The sequence below is a fragment of the Lynx rufus genome, unplaced genomic scaffold (genome assembly GCF_022079265.1).
Source record: "Lynx rufus isolate CCGP_SWC_20201006 ecotype Redwood Valley unplaced genomic scaffold, mLynRuf1.p SCAF_8, whole genome shotgun sequence".
NCBI classification, from domain to species: Eukaryota; Metazoa; Chordata; class Mammalia; order Carnivora; family Felidae; genus Lynx; species Lynx rufus.
The window spans coordinates 67163607-67181713 of record NW_025814896.1 but is presented as its reverse complement, the minus strand read 5'-3'; the positions used below and the strand labels follow the sequence as shown (position 1 = coordinate 67181713).

General features: G+C 39.6%; 1 protein-coding gene and 1 pseudogene across 1 annotated transcript in view; one reads left to right on the top strand and one right to left on the bottom strand.

Annotated features, from left to right (window-relative positions):
• The window catches only part of MSH2 (mutS homolog 2), an 81894-nt gene that overhangs the window by 37224 nt on the left and 26563 nt on the right, over positions 1 to 18107 (bottom strand). The window contains exon 7 of the mRNA XM_047069365.1: positions 10796 to 10995. Within this exon, the coding sequence (XP_046925321.1) occupies positions 10796 to 10995 (200 nt within the window). The remainder of the gene's footprint in view (positions 1 to 10795; positions 10996 to 18107) is intronic.
• Positions 16707 to 17024, top strand: LOC124503197 (ragulator complex protein LAMTOR5-like; annotated as a pseudogene).

Below are 18107 nucleotides of genomic sequence, written 5' to 3'. Positions count from 1 at the left end.
TCTTCCACTATTACTGACCCTCCATAAGAACAGGGATCTTATCTGCCATATCTACTATTGTACCTCCTAGGATAAGGCCTGGCACAAATTAATCATCTGTTGAATGACTTACTGAAGGAAGGAAGCAAGGGCCTGATAAGGCAATCAATCACTGGTTGGTTATTGATTTATTTATTTAGACTGAGTGAGCAAGGGAGGGGCAGAAAGAGGCAGAGAGAGAATCCCAAGCAGGCTCTGCACTGACAGCACAGAACCCCACAAGGGGCTCAAACTCACAAACCACAAGATTACGACCTGAGCCAAAAACAAGAGTCAGACACTTAACCAACTGAGACACCTAGGTGCCCCTGGTCATTAGTTTTGATACACACAACACTCATCTAGCAAGGATACCAGAGATGACACAAAGAAATAACTGTTAGCTTCGTAAGTACATCAAAATGTGAAATATTTAAGAAATTACATCATTAAATTAAATTTCTGTAGGAACACTAGATTTGCTGCCAGCCACCAAAAGATCTTAATTTCTTGGAGTTGCTGACACCATACACAAAAATAAACTCAAAATGGATTAAAGACCTAACTGTGAGACATGAAATAAGAAAATTCCTAGAAGAAAACGTAGGCAGTAATTTGTGACACTGGCCGTAGCAACTTTTTCCTAGATATGTCTCCTAAGACAAGGAAAACAAAAGCAAAAATCAACTATTAGGACTACACCAAAATAAAAAGCTTTTGCAGTGAAGAAAACCATCAACAAAACAAAATGGCAACCTACCGAATGAGACAAAATATTTGCAAATGATATATTCGTTAAGGGAATAATATCCAAAATATATAAAGAACTTACACAACTCAAGACCAAATAAACAATCAGATTAAACTGGTCAGAGGATCTGAATAGACATTTTTCCAAAGGAGACAGATGGTCAAGAGACACATGAAATGATACTCAACATTATTAATCATCAGGGAAATACAAATCAAAACCACAATGAGAAATCACCTTACACCTGCTGAATAGCTAGAATAAAAAAGATAAAAAATAAATGTTGGCAAGGATATGGAGAAAAAGGAATCTTCATGCATTATCGGTGGGAATGCAAACTGGTGCAGCCACTGTGGAAAACAGTATGGAGGTTCCTTAAAAAATTAAAAACAAATATTGTATGGTTCAGTAATTCCACTACTGGTCATTTTTTACCCAAAGAAAACGAAAACACTAATTTGAAAAGATATACCCATCCCTATGTTTACTGCAACATTATTTTAAGTTTTATTTATTTATTTTTGAGAGAGAGAGAGAGAGAGAGAGAGCGAGCAAGCACACAGCAGGGGAGGGGCAGAGAAAAAGAGAAAAGGAGATACAGGAGACCCTGAAGCAGGGTCCTGGCTCCCAGCTGTCAGCACCGAGCCTGATGCAGGGCCTGAACGCACAAATTTGAGATCATGACGTGAGCTGAAGGCCACTCAACCGACTTGAGCAACCCAGGCACCCGTACAGCATTATTTACAATAGCCAAGATATGGAAGCAATGTTAAGTGTCCACTGATAGATGAATGAATGAAGATGTGGTATGACGTACACACACACACAAATACACACACACACACACACACACAAACACTGGAGTATCAGTCGTAAAAAAAAAAAAAGGGATGAGATCTTGCCATTTGTGACAACATGGATGGATCTAGAGGGTATCATGTTAAGTGAAATAAGTCAGACTGAGAAAGACAAGTGTTTTATGATTTCACTTATATTTGGGATCTAAAAAACAAAACAAACAAATAAGCAAAAAGGAGAAACAGACACATAAATACAGAAAACTGATAGCTGCCAGAAGGGTAAGGGGTAGAGAAATGGGTAAAATGGGTGAAGGGGATTAGGAGATACAGGCTTCCAGTTATGGAATGTATAAGTCACAGGGATGAAATGTACAGCATACGGAATATAGTCGATGGTATTATAATAGTATTTACAATGACAGGCGGCAGCTACACTTTTGAGTATAGCATAACATACAGAGTTGTTGAATTACTATGCTGTATACCTGAAACTCATGTAACATTGTGTCAACTGTACTCAAAAAAATTTTAAGTGAAATAAAGAAAGACTAATCTCAAGTTAAATGAGCAAATAACACTAAAAATCAAAACAAACTACAGTACAGTTCTGGACAGCACATAGGAGGTACCTCCTTACACATGCCCTTGTGACACTATCCTCAGATCCATGCCTGGCCCTAGTCACAGGTCAGCTAAATCAGACTGTTCAAATAGTCCATGACTGAGAAACTCAACCTAAAATCTATATTAATTATGAAGTTAGCCTATTCTATTAAATATTTTGGTAAATGGTAATAAAAAGACCTGAGTTTTAATTAACAAAGATTTAAACAATTTATTCTATGCCTACATTTCCTTGACTAATTGCACACAAATTCTTTGTATTATCAATTCTAAACTAGAAGTTTTATTAAGCATAATTAAACTTTATCTGATCCCTTTAATAGATTTATGAAATAGATTTAAAAGCCCAGGTAAGTGGAATAAATACTAGTAAGATACTGCTAATGAAAGTTTAAGTATTCACACAAATATAAGGCTGGAGCCAATAAATTACCAAATTAAACAAAAAAGCCAAGCGCAGGTGAATCATGGTAAAATGTCTAAGTAATCAGATAGCTCTGAATGACGACCTCTGGCACATGGCCATTCCCGCTCTTCTTTCACTGCCATCAGCACTGGTCAGCACTCTACAGTACGGGCCTCTCATCCTTCCTCATGCCCCACCCCCTTCCTTCACTCATCTTCTCTTGTCAGCTTCTCCAGCCACGTCATCCCTTTTGTTTAAGCACAGCCACCTGTCTCAGTCCCCCCACATGCAAGTAATACCTTCTCTGACACCATCCTCATTCTCGTTTATGACTACTGTCATTTTGACAAAATAGTACTTTTCTATATTGACTTTTTCTTCTGATTTCATGGATTATTTATGAGTATCATTTTATACTTGTGCTAGTCCCTGTGAGATCAAAAGAAACCTATTGGTCTCTGCCCCCAGTTCCTGGCACAGAGCTCCTATAAACCTTGTAATTTCCTAAGTGTTTTTTTTTAATATTTGTTTATTTTTGAGAGAGAAGGAGAGCAGGTGATCACAGGGCAGAGAGGAGGGAGACAGAGAATCTCATTTGGGGCTCGAACTCACAAACCATGAGATCATCATATGGGGCAAAATCAAGAGTCAGACACTTAACCAATGGAATCACCCAGGAGCCCCCATAATTTCCTAAGTGTTAAGAGCACTAGGAGCATCTCTTGTTCTAAAAGGGTGACTCTAGGGGCACCTATCAGGGTCATGAGTTTGAGCCTCACATTGGGGTAAAGTTTACTTAAAAAAAAAATAAATAAAAATAAAAATAAAAATAAAAATAAAGGTGGGCTCCTGGATGAGGGCTGGTTACCAGACAGACCAAACCATGACTAGAAGCTCTAGATGTTCATCTGTATCCTCTAATGAAACTGGTAAATATGGTTCCCTGATTTCTGTGAGCTGCTCTAGCAAATCAGGAGCCCCTGGGTGGCTCGGTCGGTTAAGTGTCTGACTTTGGCCCAGGTCATGATCTCACAGTTCATGAGTTCAAGCCCTACACCAGGCTCCCTCTGTCAGGGGGAGCCTACTTTGGGTCCTCTGTCTCCCTCTCTCTGCCCCTTGCACACTCGTACTCACTCTCTCAAAAATAAATGAACATTAAAAAAAAAAAAATCCAAGGAGGTTATCACAGGAATCTTCAATCTATAGTCAGTTGGTCTGGTGTCTTGTGGGACTATACCCTTAACCTTGGAATCTGGTGTTATTTCCAGGGAGACAATATCAGAGCTGAGTTACACTGTAGGACACCCAGCTGGTGTCACAAAAAATTGTTTGGTGTGGAGGGAAAAGTTCCAAACACCTGGTGACTAGAAGTGCAGTGTTCTGTATGAGAGCAAAGGAGAGATATAGGAAAACGACTCACAGGAGAAAAACTGAGTTTTCCTTTACAGTCCCAACTTCATAAGATTATTTTTCCTTTCTCTGACCCATCACTTATTATAGCAATTTTCTCATTTAATCTTTTGGTATCTATTCTTGGGCTAAGAGTCATATTACCCTTGTATTTCTGTCCCTCCATCAAATTACTTCCACCCAGATCCCACTAAACATTTGCAACAAAATATACTAACCACTAAAATACACTAACTAATCACCATAACAGAAAGCAAACAGTGTTGGTGAGGATGCAAAGAAGTTTTCTTCTAAATCCTGTGACTGGAACTATAAATGAGTACTACCTTCTTGGAAAAGTAATCTGTCAGTATAGAATTACTTGCTGTTAAAAGGCAGACCAGAGGACTTCTTCCTATAGGTTACAGGAAGCAATTAACGTGTTCTGAAGGGGAAGAAATGACATGATCAAATAAGATGAGCTAGAAAAGATAACTATGGTTTCATTGAGGAGGATGCACAGAGCAGGGGAGGAAAAATAGCAAATGTGAAAATTTTAAGAAGTATATTAAACAGAAACAGATGATTAATTGGATACAGGAAGAGGGAAAAGTTATGCACCTCAGCATGAGTGCTGTTACAATAAAATTTATCAATAAAATCATCTGGATACTTATAGGAGCTGCTTTAAGCACTATCAGAAAATTGCCCTAAATGCACAATATTATTTAGATTTTGCCTCAACTTTTTAATTTTAAAAGATACAAGGGGGCACATGGGTGGCTCAGCTAGTTAACTGTCTGACGTTGGCTCAGGTCATGATCTCATGGTTTGTGAGTTCAAGCCCCATGTTAGGCTCTATGCTAACAGCTCAGAGCCTGGAGCCTGTTTCAGATTCTTTGTCTCCCTCTCTTCTCTCTCTCTCTGCCCCTCCCCTGACCATGCTCTGTCTCTCCCTCTCCATTTCTCTCAAAACTTAAACGTTAAAAAAAAAAAAAAACAAGATACAAGGAAGAAGGGAAGCCAAGTATATTTTTCTTTTTTTTTTTTTTCGTTTTTTTTTTTATTTATTTTTGGGACAGAGAGAGACAGAGCATGAACGGGGGAGGGGCAGAGAGAGAGGGAGACACAGAATCGGAAACAGGCTCCAGGCTCTGAGCCATCAGCCCAGAGCCCGACGCAGGGCTCGAACTCACAGACCGCGAGATCGTGACCTGGCTGAAGTTGGACGCTTAACCAACTGCGCCACCCAGGCGCCCCCCAAGTATATTTTTCAAATAACTATTTCTTACAGGAGAAAGATGATTTAGAGTAGAGCTTCTATCACTCAACCCAAGTCAGCTTTGTAGACTGTTGCTGCCCTCTGCTGTCTCAGAAGTTACTTTTATTTTTTTTTTTAGGAATAACATTAATATAACTTAAAAAAATTTTTTTTCAACGTTTTTTTATTTATTTTTGGGACAGAGAGAGACAGAGCATGAACAGGGGAGGGGCAGAGAGAGAGGGAGACACAGAAACGGAAACAGGCTCCAGGCTCTGAGCCATCAGCCCAGAGCCCGACGCGGGGCTCGAACTCACGGACCGCAAGATCGTGACCTGGCCGAAGTCAGACGCTTAACCGACTGCGCCACCCAGGCGCCCCAATATAACTTTAAACCTACACTTAATCAAAAACAAAAACATCACAAGGTGATAGGAGAACATACTCAATTTCTAGCAATATACTCACATACTTAAAAAATTTTTTTAAGTCATGATTCTGCTTTTAAAAATAGTGAATTTGGTTCATTTTCCTCATAAGTTGGCCTCAGTTTTGGCTCTCTCCATGAAATCAGTAAACTAGGAGCTATGTTCAACTCATCAAAATGTCATTCTGTTATTTTGTTTTGTAAGATTTTATTTTTAAGCAATCTCTATACCCAACAATGGGCTCAAACCATAACCCCAAGATCAATAGTTGCATGCTCCACCGACTGACCCAACCAGGCACCTCCATTCTGTTGGGGGTTTTTTTAGAGAAAACTCAGATTAGTTAGGTGCCTAATGACTAGGGCACACCTGGAGTATCCAATATTCCATGTTATAGAAAGAAAAGAACGTGGCCCTTGGTACCACAATATCTGGAACAGTCTTCCTCTCCTAATATTCTCTAGGCTAGGTGACTTAAATACTTTAAAGCAGACATCAGTTGCCAAAGTGGATAATGTGAAGCATTTGATTTAGATAATGTTACGATCTCTCAAAGGTCTATATAACTTAAGTGTAGCCCCCAAAAAGTTGGAAATTACTGACCTGTTGCAAAACTCTCCTTGAGTACATGAAGCCCCATATATGCAGGAGGAAGAGAGCCAAGCTACTCTCAAGACCAATTCCTAACTTCTGTGCTTATCCCAGGCAATGGAAAAGATTCACCAAAGAATGGGCACAAGAGTATTTCTTACCCTTTCTCTTGGAGGGGGAGGAGTAGTTTATATATGCTTTTGAATAGCTGATGAAAATTACAGATCTCTTCCCAGAAAAGACACATACACAAAATCTTGTATGAAATGTCAAGACACTTCTAAGAATTCATTCAAAACTCCCAGCTTTAAAGTTCCTGGTATTGAACGAAAAAAGTGCCAAACACCGAACTGGGGTAGGAGGAGTCTTAAGGGAAAGGCAAAACATAGAAGGACCCAGCAATTCTACTGCTGCGTATATATCCAAAAGTAACAAAATCATTATCTGAAAGAGATATCTGCACTTCCTTGTTCACTGCAGTAGACTTACAACTAACAAGATACAGAAATAATCTAAGGGTCTACTGATGGATAAACGGATAAAGAATGGGGCACCTGTGTGGCTCAGTCGGTTAAGCATCTGACCAGCTCAGGTCATGATCTCACCGTGTGTGAGTTCTAGCCCCGGGTCAGGCTCTGTGCTGACAGCTCAGAGCCTTAGAGTCTGCTTCAAATTCTGTGTCTCCCTCTCTCTCTGCCCCTCCCCCACTCAAGTTCTCTCTCTCAAAAATGGATAAACGTTAAAAATAATTTTTTAATGGATAAAGAAAATGTGGTGTATATATACAATGGAATATTACTCAGCCATTAAAAAAAAAGGAAATACTGGGGGGCCTGGGTGGCTCAGTTGGTTAAGCGACCGACTCTTGATTTCAGCTCAGGTCATGATCTCACAGTTCATGAGTTCGAGCCCCATACTGGGCTCCATGCTGACAGAGCCTGCTTGGGATTCTCTCTCTCCCCTTCTCTCTCTGCCCTACCCTGCTCACCTGCACTCTCTCAAAGTAAATAAAAATACTTTTAAAATGTTTTAAATTTTTTTAAAAAATAAAAGAAATCCTGCCACTTGTGATAACATGGTGGGCACTCTGCTAAGTGAAGTAAGTCAGACAGAGAAAGTCAAATACTGTATGATCTAACTTATATGTGGAATCTAATTAAAACTGAACTCAGAAACAGAAAATAGTGGGCATCTGACTCTTGGTTGCAGCTTAGGTCATGATCTCTTGTTTGTGAGATCAAGCCCTGTGTTGGGCTCTGCACTAACAACACAGAACCTGCTTGGGATTCTCTTTCTCCCTCTCTCTCTGCCCCTCCCCCCCATTCTCTCTCAAAATAAACTTAGAAAAGAAAAAAAGAGGGGCATCTAAGTGGCTTGGTCAGTTAAGCATCCGACTTCAGCTCAGGTTATGATCTCACGGTTCATGAGTTCAAGCTCTGCATCAGACAGATCCTCTGTCCGCCCCCACTTTCTGCCCCTCCCCCACTCGTGTGTGCTCTCTCTCAAAAATAAACATTTAAAAATGAAAGAAAGAAAGGAAGTGCCTGGGTGTCTCAATCAGTTAAGCGTCCAACTTCGGCTCAGGTCATGATCTCACAGCTCGTGGGTTTGAGCCCTGTGTCAGGCTCTGTGCTGACAGCTCAGAGCCTGGAGCCTACTTCAGATTCTGTGTCTCCCTCTCTCTCTGCCCCTTCACTGTTCACACTCTTTCTCTCCTTCAAAAATAAATAAATAATAAAAATGAAAGAAAGAGAAAGAAAGAAAGAAAGAAAGAAAGAAAGAAAGAAAGAAAGAAAGGAAAAGAAAAAAGAAAAGAAAAGAAAAGAAAAGAGAAAAGAAAAGAAAAGAAAAGAAAAGAAAAGAAAAGAAAAGAAAAGAAAAGAAAAGAAAAGAAAAGAAAAGAATGGTGGTTGCCAGCAGCTGGGGTGGGGAAAAGGGGGAAGGGGGTCTAAAGGTACAAACTTCCAGCTGTAAGATTTAAGTTCTGGAGATGTAAGTACATCATGGTGACTTACAGTTAAAAATACTGCACTGTATATTTGAAAGCTGCTAAGAGATTAGATCTTAAAAGTTCTCATTGCAAGAAAAGAATTGTAACTATGTGAGGTGACAGATATTAACTAAACTTACTGTGGTAACTACTTTCCAATACGTACGTATATCAAATCATGTTGCACACCTAAGCCTATAAAGTGTTATATGTCAGTTATACCTCAATAAAACTAGAAGGAAAAATATTGTCAAACTCAGCATTTAAAGCTGGTGTGATAAGGACTGGACTGTGCTGGCTGGATTTAGCAATAGTAAGTAACTTAGCAAATGCCATTTCAGTGCTGTGGTCAGGGCTGAAAGGCAGCTGAGCAAATGGAAGATGGAAATGTAGGCTTTCAGAATCTTGACTAGGAATGGAAAGCAAAAAAGAGGTGTAGGTACAAGAAGAGTACAGGAATAAGGATTTTTTTTATTTTTATTTTTTTTTTACTATGGGAAGGAAAAGATGTAAGGTTCAAAATAGCTATAAGTGGTTAAGAGTGAATTAACTGTTTACAGAGCCTACCCCCATGATAATCTGATTATCATAGCCCTAATACTGGTCAATCCCCTTGTGCTTCCAATGGATCCTATTGGAATGGGGCCAGAGGATATGGAATCAGAAAAGCACAGCACTATAAAAGATATTCTTTTAATGGACGAGGAAACTGAAGCACAGGGAAGGTAAATGGCTGCCTAAGCCACACTAAAGGAATGCAGAAACAGGAAAGATAAAGACCCATTTCCTTTAATTCCACGTTAGTGGAACAAAATGCAAGGGCATTTAAGTCTCATCAGTCTGCGGAGGAGCCTTGGCTTGAGTGGGAATACTTCTTCCACAGTGGTACTTTAAAATAAGCAGCACTTAGGTATCTTCGACACTTTAAGGGAAAAGGTCATCATGAAATTTAAATTAAATCTATGCTTATTTTATAGCTTGTCATCATAGAGTTGAATTTTTCAAGTCTGTCTGCAGAAAAAGCTTTCTCATAATACTGAATGGTTTAACAGTTCTAAGGGATGGTGATTTTTAACTCTAAAATTTAAAATGCTTTATGTATGAGACATATAACTTCATAATCACTGAACTGTTGTAGAAATTTAGGATTCACTTAAAAGTTAAAAACTACACTTGTAAGAGCAAACTGATTTTATCCATACTATATCAGTATGTAAAACTTTGCTCACTTCATTCTGGTAACTTCACTGTGACATCAACTGTTAGAGATCATCAAAACTTTTTGTCTTAACTTGATTTTATAGGTATGCTGGAAAGGTTCACTCCAGCAAGCCTGGAATTAGCCTGAACGGTTTTCTTAAAGTTCCTTTATGGCAATGTTCCCTGGTCAAGGCATCAAACATATCCTGTTGTTCTGTAATCATAGATCTGAGGAAATTCAAGATTGTTTGTTCAGCTTGTCAGCACTGTTTTTGATTGATGATTTGTAAGAGTCTCAATGAGGCCTCCTTGCACTGGAAGGTTCTGCTATACAGGCTAGTTATAGAACAGGAAAATGCCCACAAGATCAGGAAAATATATGAAAAGTCCAGCAAGAGGCAACCTGGCTCTTGGTTTCAGCTCAGGTCATGATCTCAGTTTCATGAGTTTGAGCCCCACATATGGCTCTGCACTGACAGTGCGGAGTCTGCTTGAGATTCTCCCTCTCTCTCCGCCCCTCCCCCATTTGTACTCTCTCTCTCTCTCCCTCTCTCTCCGCCCCTCCCCCACTTGTACTCTCTCTCTCTCTCTCTCTCTCTCTCTCTCTCTCTCAGAATAAATAAACTTAAAAAAAAAGTCTAGGGGCACCTGGGTGGCGCAGTCGGTTAAGCGTCCGACTTCAGCCAGGTCACGATCTCGCAGTCCGTGAGTTCGAGCCCCGCATCAGGCTCTGGGCTGATGGCTCAAAGCCTGGAGCCTGTTTCCGATTCTGTGTCTCCCTCTCTCTGCCCCTCCCCCGTTCATGCTCTGTCTCTCTCTGTCCCAAAAATAAATAAACGTTGAAAAAAAAAAAAAAAAAAAGTCTAGCAAGACTCCATTTTAAGCTCCCTAGCTCCAAGGTGTTCTGCACACATTGGTGGTTCCTAATGTGAGAGAAAAGTGCACCTCACCAAGGACCTTTGAAAAGGAAGGACAATAGGAGCCTACAACTGACCTCCCTGGACCCCTGCTGTGAAACTTTGGCTGTAATACATTATCCTTACATTAGTGCTGCTGCTAGACTGCACCCCTTTCCTTCAATAAACTGTAGATTTGAAAGCAATGTCATTTTGGGCCCTTGAGTCTTCTACTATGGCAACTGAGCCCTGCTAGTCCAATAAACCCACTTACTCTGACATTCACTTGTAAAAAGCAAAAATTCTACAACATAGCTACAGGTCAATACAAACCTGTTATTAGAAAAACTTGAAGTGAGTTACCAGACCCAACTTTGTAAGGACAGTACATTTGCTAAGTATATTGAGAGTGAAGGAAAATAATAACAAAATCATTGTTACCTTCATATTTTTCCAGAGCCCGAATAACATTAGGGAGTTGATTTATACCCTGATAGAGTCGGTAACAATCTTGTAAGTTTGCTGCCTGTCTTTGAAATTTCTTGGCAAGTCGGTTAAGATCTGGAAATCGACGAAGTAAATCCTCTTGTAAACTCTGCCTCAATTCTGCATCTTCTACAAAAGCTTCCACTAAATTTAGTCTGAAATAAATTACATTAGAATTAATGTTAAATATTTTGGCTTAAAATTAAAATCTGTCTACTACGTACATAAGAATCAACTAAATTAACTCAAAAATTCCACACAGGAAGCTTGAATCTATTCTGCAACATAAACTTCCTAGGATGGAAAGCTCCATAATAGAAAATGTAAGCAGTTTCTGATTAGTTAATAACCAAATTAATGTTTAGTTAAGTAGTAGTATCATAAGATATAACACATACCCATTTCATTTGCCTTTCATCGAATTGCCATTTTTTAAGCAGAAGAATTTCATTATTGGGATATCGTTGTTACTGACACATCAGTGAACATGTAAACAATAATCTTCAATAAAACAGAATTACAATTCAAGAATGTTGCCAAATCCAATACTTATTCTATCAGAAGGTCTTATAAATTTTCAGAATGCATTCTAAAATTACCTTTTGACAGTACAAAGCCCCAAATTTCTAATTAAAAAGCAAATAAGTTTATTGCTTCCCCAAGTCAATAAATAAAATCTTGGTGTGTTCTAAGAACTATAAAACATGCAGCTCATATTACTTTTGCAATTTATTGTAATCCGTGGCTTTCCATTTTCTTCCCTGTAACTCACAGCAAGAAATGTTTTTACATCATGATCCAGCATATGCATGCATAGATATCGTAGGAGGCATAACACGCCACCTCAAAACATGCTACTTTAGTGTCCTTAAGGACTATTTTGAGCTGACGACAATTAAGAAGCAGAAAGAAAAGCTCTCTGCCTTCTCCCCATTTGCCTAAAAGCAGGACATAATTTACAGATGTCCTCTCTTCTCTCTTTACCAGAAAGGACAAAAGTTAACCACAACTTTAGATCCTTATCAGCCTGGAAACGGTACCTAGGAATCCACACACCAAATTTTACTTACTAGCCTTTATCTATCATTAGTTTCCCATCACTTCGCCTTAGGAACTCAAAATTCTTCTCCTCTGTCTAGTCTCTTTGAAAATTTATTGTTCCTTTTTGCTAAGATGCTATATATGCCCAAGTTCTAATCAACCCCGAGTCACTCATCTGAGTGCTCCTGCGTATAAGCATAAATTTCAGTGTGTTTTTCTCTTGTTAATCTGTCTTTTGTCAGTCTAATTTATAGGGTCTCTGCCAGAGAACCTAGAGGGTAGTAGGAAAAAAGAAATTTTCCTTACCTACAATATATAATTAAAATAGGTCTGGGATGCCTGGGTGGCTGTCAGTTAAGTGTCTGACTTTGGCTTAGGTCATGATCTCATGGTTTGAGAGTTGGAGACCCACACTGGGCTCCGTGCTGACAGCTCAGAGCATGGACCCTGCTTCAGATTCTTTGTCTCCCTGTCTCTGCTCCTCTGCTCGTGCGCTGTCTCTTCCCTCTCTTTCTCAAAAATAAATAAACATTAAAATAAACAAATAAATAAACAGGCATGCCTGGGTGGCTCAGTTGGTTAAGTGTCCAACTCTTGCTTGGCTCTTGGCTCAGGTCATGATCTCACAGTTTCATAAGTTAGAGCTCCACATCAGGCTCTGTACTGATGGCAGGGAGCCTGATTGGGATTCTCTCTCTCTGCCCCCTCCCGCTCACACTGTCTCTGTCTCTCTCAAAAATAAATAAACTATTAAAAATAAATACATAAAACAGGTTTCACAAATAATACTTACTCCTACTATATGTAATGGACTCATTTTTCTCTTATACTTAATTTGTCAAAAATAGTAGTTTTCACCCAATGCACTAATTTCATAACCCACCACTGGGTCACAACGTGCAGTTTGAAAAACTATGCTGTAGAGGTTATTGCAACAACACATATTTCAGTATAGCCAAAAGGTAAATTTGAGTAATCAAAGGTAGAGAAGGGGCACCTGCCTGGCTCAGTCGGTAGAACATGCAACTCTTGATATCAGGGTGGTGAATTCAAGCCCCACATTCGATGTGGAGCCTACAAAAAAAGGTAAGGAAAATAGCCATGGGCATAACAGATGGTCCTAGGTGCAGAAGGCTATCAATGAGCAACCATTTTCCTTATATTTGTAAACTATATGAGCAGTAAATTAACCCTCAAATTACATAAGGACAGAAAAAGGAAACAAATTAGCTTTCTAAATTTCTTAAGTATTTACTTAACTCTCCATCAGCATTTATAATTCCTCTATCACCAAAATGCTCATCCAGCATATTATATGAGGGGAAAATTATGCTGCCCCCACAGTAATCACATGATGACCACATATATTTAAAGCAAGATTTCTGAACCTCAACAATACTGACATTTAAGCTAGACAATTCCTTGTTGTGAGAGGGTTCTGAGCTCTTTAATAGCATCTCTGAGTTCTACACACTACACTCTCCAGTGACAACCCAAAATGTCTCCAGGCACTGCCACATGTTCCCTTGTGGGGAAAGTGCCCCAGGTTGAGAACCACTGGTTTAAACTTGAATAAAAGTTCACTTTTTAAAAGATGAAAATTAACAGAAAAATAACTGAAACTCTATAGAATGCCAAGATAATATCTAGGCAGCTGGCAGCAGATATACGTGCTATGGCAAATTGGCAAATGTCAAATTAGTGGGGGGAAAAATCTGCTACCAAGCCGGTATTATACTGTGTACTAGTCACTGGGGCTGTAAGTACTTACTACTCCAGAAAAGATTTCTATGGTTGTACTCTAAATTTAAAAGACAAACCAGAATTTGAACACAGTCAAGTCCCATAATCCAATGAAACAAACATGGGCCTTCCTACCTAAGCCTCTGGCTCTAACTGAGCATCTCCAAGGCTGGTCTAAGATCACCAGCATGGAAGTTACTTAGAGGTGGATAGTACAATATTCCTGGCGGTGGGACTCAGCTGTGAAATTTCTACGAGCTTCTTATGCACCAACAGTTTGATAAAGCCTCAGTTTTAACAATCACAAGAAATCTCTGAGTTCTCATGATAAAGCAGGGAAAGCAGTGTTAAGAGGGTGAGGAAAGGATAAAAGAAACCTGATGCTTGGCTGACCCACCCTTCATCTTTCTTTTTCTTTTGTTTTCCCAAGACTCTCGTATCCTTAGGCTACTCTCAGGTAAATGTTAAGAATCCACAGAGAAGATATTTCTGATTAAGAATCTTCCCATGCTGGGGCACCTAGGTGGTTCAGTCGGTTAAGCGACAGACTTCGGCTCAGGTCATGATCTCACGGTTCATGAGTTCGAGCCCTGCATCAGGACTCTGTGCTGGCAATTTAGAGCCTGGAGCCTGCTTCAGATTCTGTGTCTCCCCCTCTCTCTCTGCCCCTCTCCTGCTCACTCTCTCTCTCAAAAATCAACATAAAAAAAAAAAAGAGTTTTCCCATGCTTCTTCCTTATTCCAACTATTTTATCACTGTTTCCTCTCAAACTCACCAGGGAATGGGTCTTAACGTCATCAACACCACCTTTTGGCCCATACCACCATCTTCCAGTAATCTGCCAAAATGACCAACACAAAGGGCAAGAGGGGCACCTGCTATGTTCTGTAGGCCTTTTAGAAAACAGAGATGGTCCTTTAGCCACATACATGCACATGTACAAGAGATGATAATGACACTGCAGACATCAAGGGAATGGCACTGTTCAAAAAGGAACGCCCCACAAATGTTACCATGGCAAAACTGGAAGAGTCTCCAGTGTCATCCAGCATGCTGTTAACAATGTTGTAAACAAACAGGGGCAAGATTCTTGCCAAGACAACTAGTGTACATATTGAGCATATTAAGCATTCAGCTTCCTGAAGCCTGTGAAATAAAATGATCAGAGGAAAAAAGGAAGCCAAGAGAAAGATACATGGGTCCAAATGAAGCACCAACCTGCTGCACACAGAAAAGTTTGTAAGAACTAATGGAAAAGAGCCTAAACTGCTGGAACCCATTCCCTATGAATTCATGGTATGACAGAAGAAAAGAAAGAAAGAAAGAAAGAAAGAAAGAAAGAAAGAAAGAAAGAAAGAAAGAAGAAAGAAAGAGAAAGAAGGAAAGAAAGGAAAGAAAGGAAAGAAAGGAAAGAAAGAAAGAAAGAAAGAAAGAAAGAAAGGGAAAGAAAGACAGACCACCCTCTAGACTGTAAAAATGTTTCTCTTCATTGAGTATAAGTGTGGTATCCCCTCCTCCAAAGAAATATTTAAAGCAACCTTTGTGTCCTTAAAAAATAAATAACAGTTTAAGAACATTAAATTTCAGTAAGAATATTAAGAAGTTGAACAGTACAGGAATGAAACCACTTCTGAAACATATAGTACAAGGCAATATACACCACCCCCTCGGTTTCTGGCCCAGGTATCATTAAAAGCCCAATAAATTACTAGTTTCACAAGTCTGTTCAGTACACCATTTCAGAAATAATTACAGTGTCAGTTTATGTTCTGGCTAATAAAGTTTTTAAAAAGGACTGCTCTGCTAACTGTTTCTATGACAATGCCACTCTTAGAGAATCACAATTTTAGAAGCTCCAAAGTTACTGTTGGCATAACATAGTATACCTGTCAATCCTCAATAAAATTACTCAGCTGTACACAATTTGACACATTAATTTGCAAACTGACTGGAATAAAGACAATTTTTTAGGGTAAAATTTGGACAGAATAAATCATGAAATTAATCATGAAATGTTTTCGTATGTTAAAATCGACATTCTGTCCTTTCTTTAAAACTAGCATTTCTGGGGCGCCTGGGTGGCACAGTCGGTTAAGTGTCCGACTTCAGCCAGGTCACGATCTCGCGGTCCGTGAGTTCGAGCCCCGCGTCGGGCTCTGGGCTGATGGCTCAGAGCCTGGAGCCTGTTTCCGATTCTGTGTCTCCCTCTCTCTCTGCCCCTCCCCCGTTCATGCTCTGTCTCTCTCTGTCCCAAAGATAAATAAACGTTGAAAAAAAAAAATTTAAAAAAAATAAAATAAAATAAAACTAGCATTTCTGATCTTTCGTTGTAAAAATAGTTGACTAGAATTTCACGACAGCATATTTATATGGCTGAGAACAAATTTGGTATGGTTAAATGCAGCGAGAGCCACTCATCTGATGCATATTCTGGTAGGCCTGAGAAGATTAAAAAAGAAAGAGTATGGCAAGACATAAAGAGAGGAAATGCTTTTAAGGAATATTCAATCTAGTGGAGAAGGACATGCTCCATCTTACAGTTAGTGCTGAGTAACAACAACTGAGATACAAAATGCAATGCAATGTGATGCAGATAAGTAAGTAAGGATTCCTATGGGAGCTAGGAAACTTCACTTTGGGGTATTTCATTTGCCTGTATTTTGAAAAGTTGGGATTTACAGAGCTAAGACTTGGGGGAGACGACTTGGGATGGGAGGCCACAGCAGAGACTTGAAGGAAGAAAAGTACAGGATGCACTGGAAAACTGAAGCAGAGAAGAAATAGGAAAAAACTATGTCCAGAGGTAAAATGAAAAGGTTGGCTTTGGAAAGGAAAAAGCACTATCTCTTCTTTTAAGAGCCATGGAGTAAAGACTGAAAATACAGATATATTTTGAGATTACAAGGATTAAGGAGGAGATCATCTGTTCAGAGGCAGAAGGCAGCTGAAGGCTTTCAAGGAAAGTAAAAAATTGGGGGTTGGTCACTGTAACTTGTCATGTAGTAAAATAAGAGGAGACATGCTCCAGGCCTGGGCCAGAGGACAACGCAAAATGCTACAGGACCCTGGGCCAGGTGGACCATGGATGGGATAGAAGTGACCTTGGAGCAGCACTTCAAGGAAACAGTGAAGAATCCATCCACTGTTGGGAGTCCTGTGCACAGGTTCACAAGGACTTAATCTGGGCTGCCATGGGACCCTATCAGATGAGCATGCTGGGGTGCTATCTATTTTAGCCCAACAAGTAGCGAGCTAACCTCAGACCCCACTGATACTCCTGTGGTGCGTCTAGAATCAGATAATGGGAACATTATGATCCAAAAACAGGACAGGATCACAGTGGCAGTCACAAAATGGCCTCTTGACATCTCACGTCAGTTTTCCAGCAGACTGTCATAGAGGCTCGATTCTACCTACGTTAATTATCTTGTAGAACTATTCAAGTTCCAGTAGTTAGACCATTTATTTGGTGTGCATTAGGCACTTTTCTATTAATTTTAGAATTTTAAGCTGCTTTTTGACACTCAATGGACTGACTTATCAAGATATTAGTAAGAAAGGATCATGTTTTGAAGCAGGAGGTCCAAGTCACTTTGTACACAGAATTTTGATATGTTTAATAAATCTGGTCAGAGGAAGAAAAAAAGTAAGAATTGAGTAGCAATGAAAGCCAACAACTCTTAATTGAGAAAGACAGCTAAGGAGAGAGGCCAGCATGACAAAGGGCCAATGGAGCACAAGAAATTCTATGGTGCCTTTGAAAGCACTGGAAAGGCAGTGCCTTTGTGGTGCAGGCTGAATTGGAGGCAAATGAACTTCAAAGGGCTGAGCAGATCAGCTCAGAGCAGAATAAAGCCTTGCCACTAAACCTGATTTAGAAGCAGAGAAAATGGTGGGAAAGCAATGGAATGTAAGCTCTTCCTTAGAGGTTAGAGCAGTGCTTCACCGTTATAACGAAACTACACTCACTGTATGACCTCCAAACCACTGTTTCCACAAAATATGGACTATTAACTAGTTTGCCCTGGCACAAAAATATAACCTGGAAAGAAGTCTAGGGACCTTAGGAGTACACTGCCTCAAAAAGCATGATATACTATCACCTAAGCATCCCCTCGGCTTATCTAAATTTACAGGACCAATACTTTTATTCAGAGACTTAGGTTTCTAATAAGACTGTTACATTAATCATACTAAATTTTATATAAAAAGAAGTAATTCAATTTTAAATTAGAAGGCAGTAAGAATACCGTATTTAATATAAACAAAATTTTTCATCAGCAATTTAATTTTTTTTAAGTTTATTTGAGAGAGAGAGAAAGCACAAGCAGGGGAGGAGTAAAGAGGGGGAGAGAGAGAACCCCAAGCAGGCTCTGCACCATCAGTATGGAGCCCAATGCAGGCCTGGAATTCACCAACCTTGAGATCATGATGTGAACCGAAACCAAGAGTCAGACACTTAACGGACTGAGCCACCCAGGT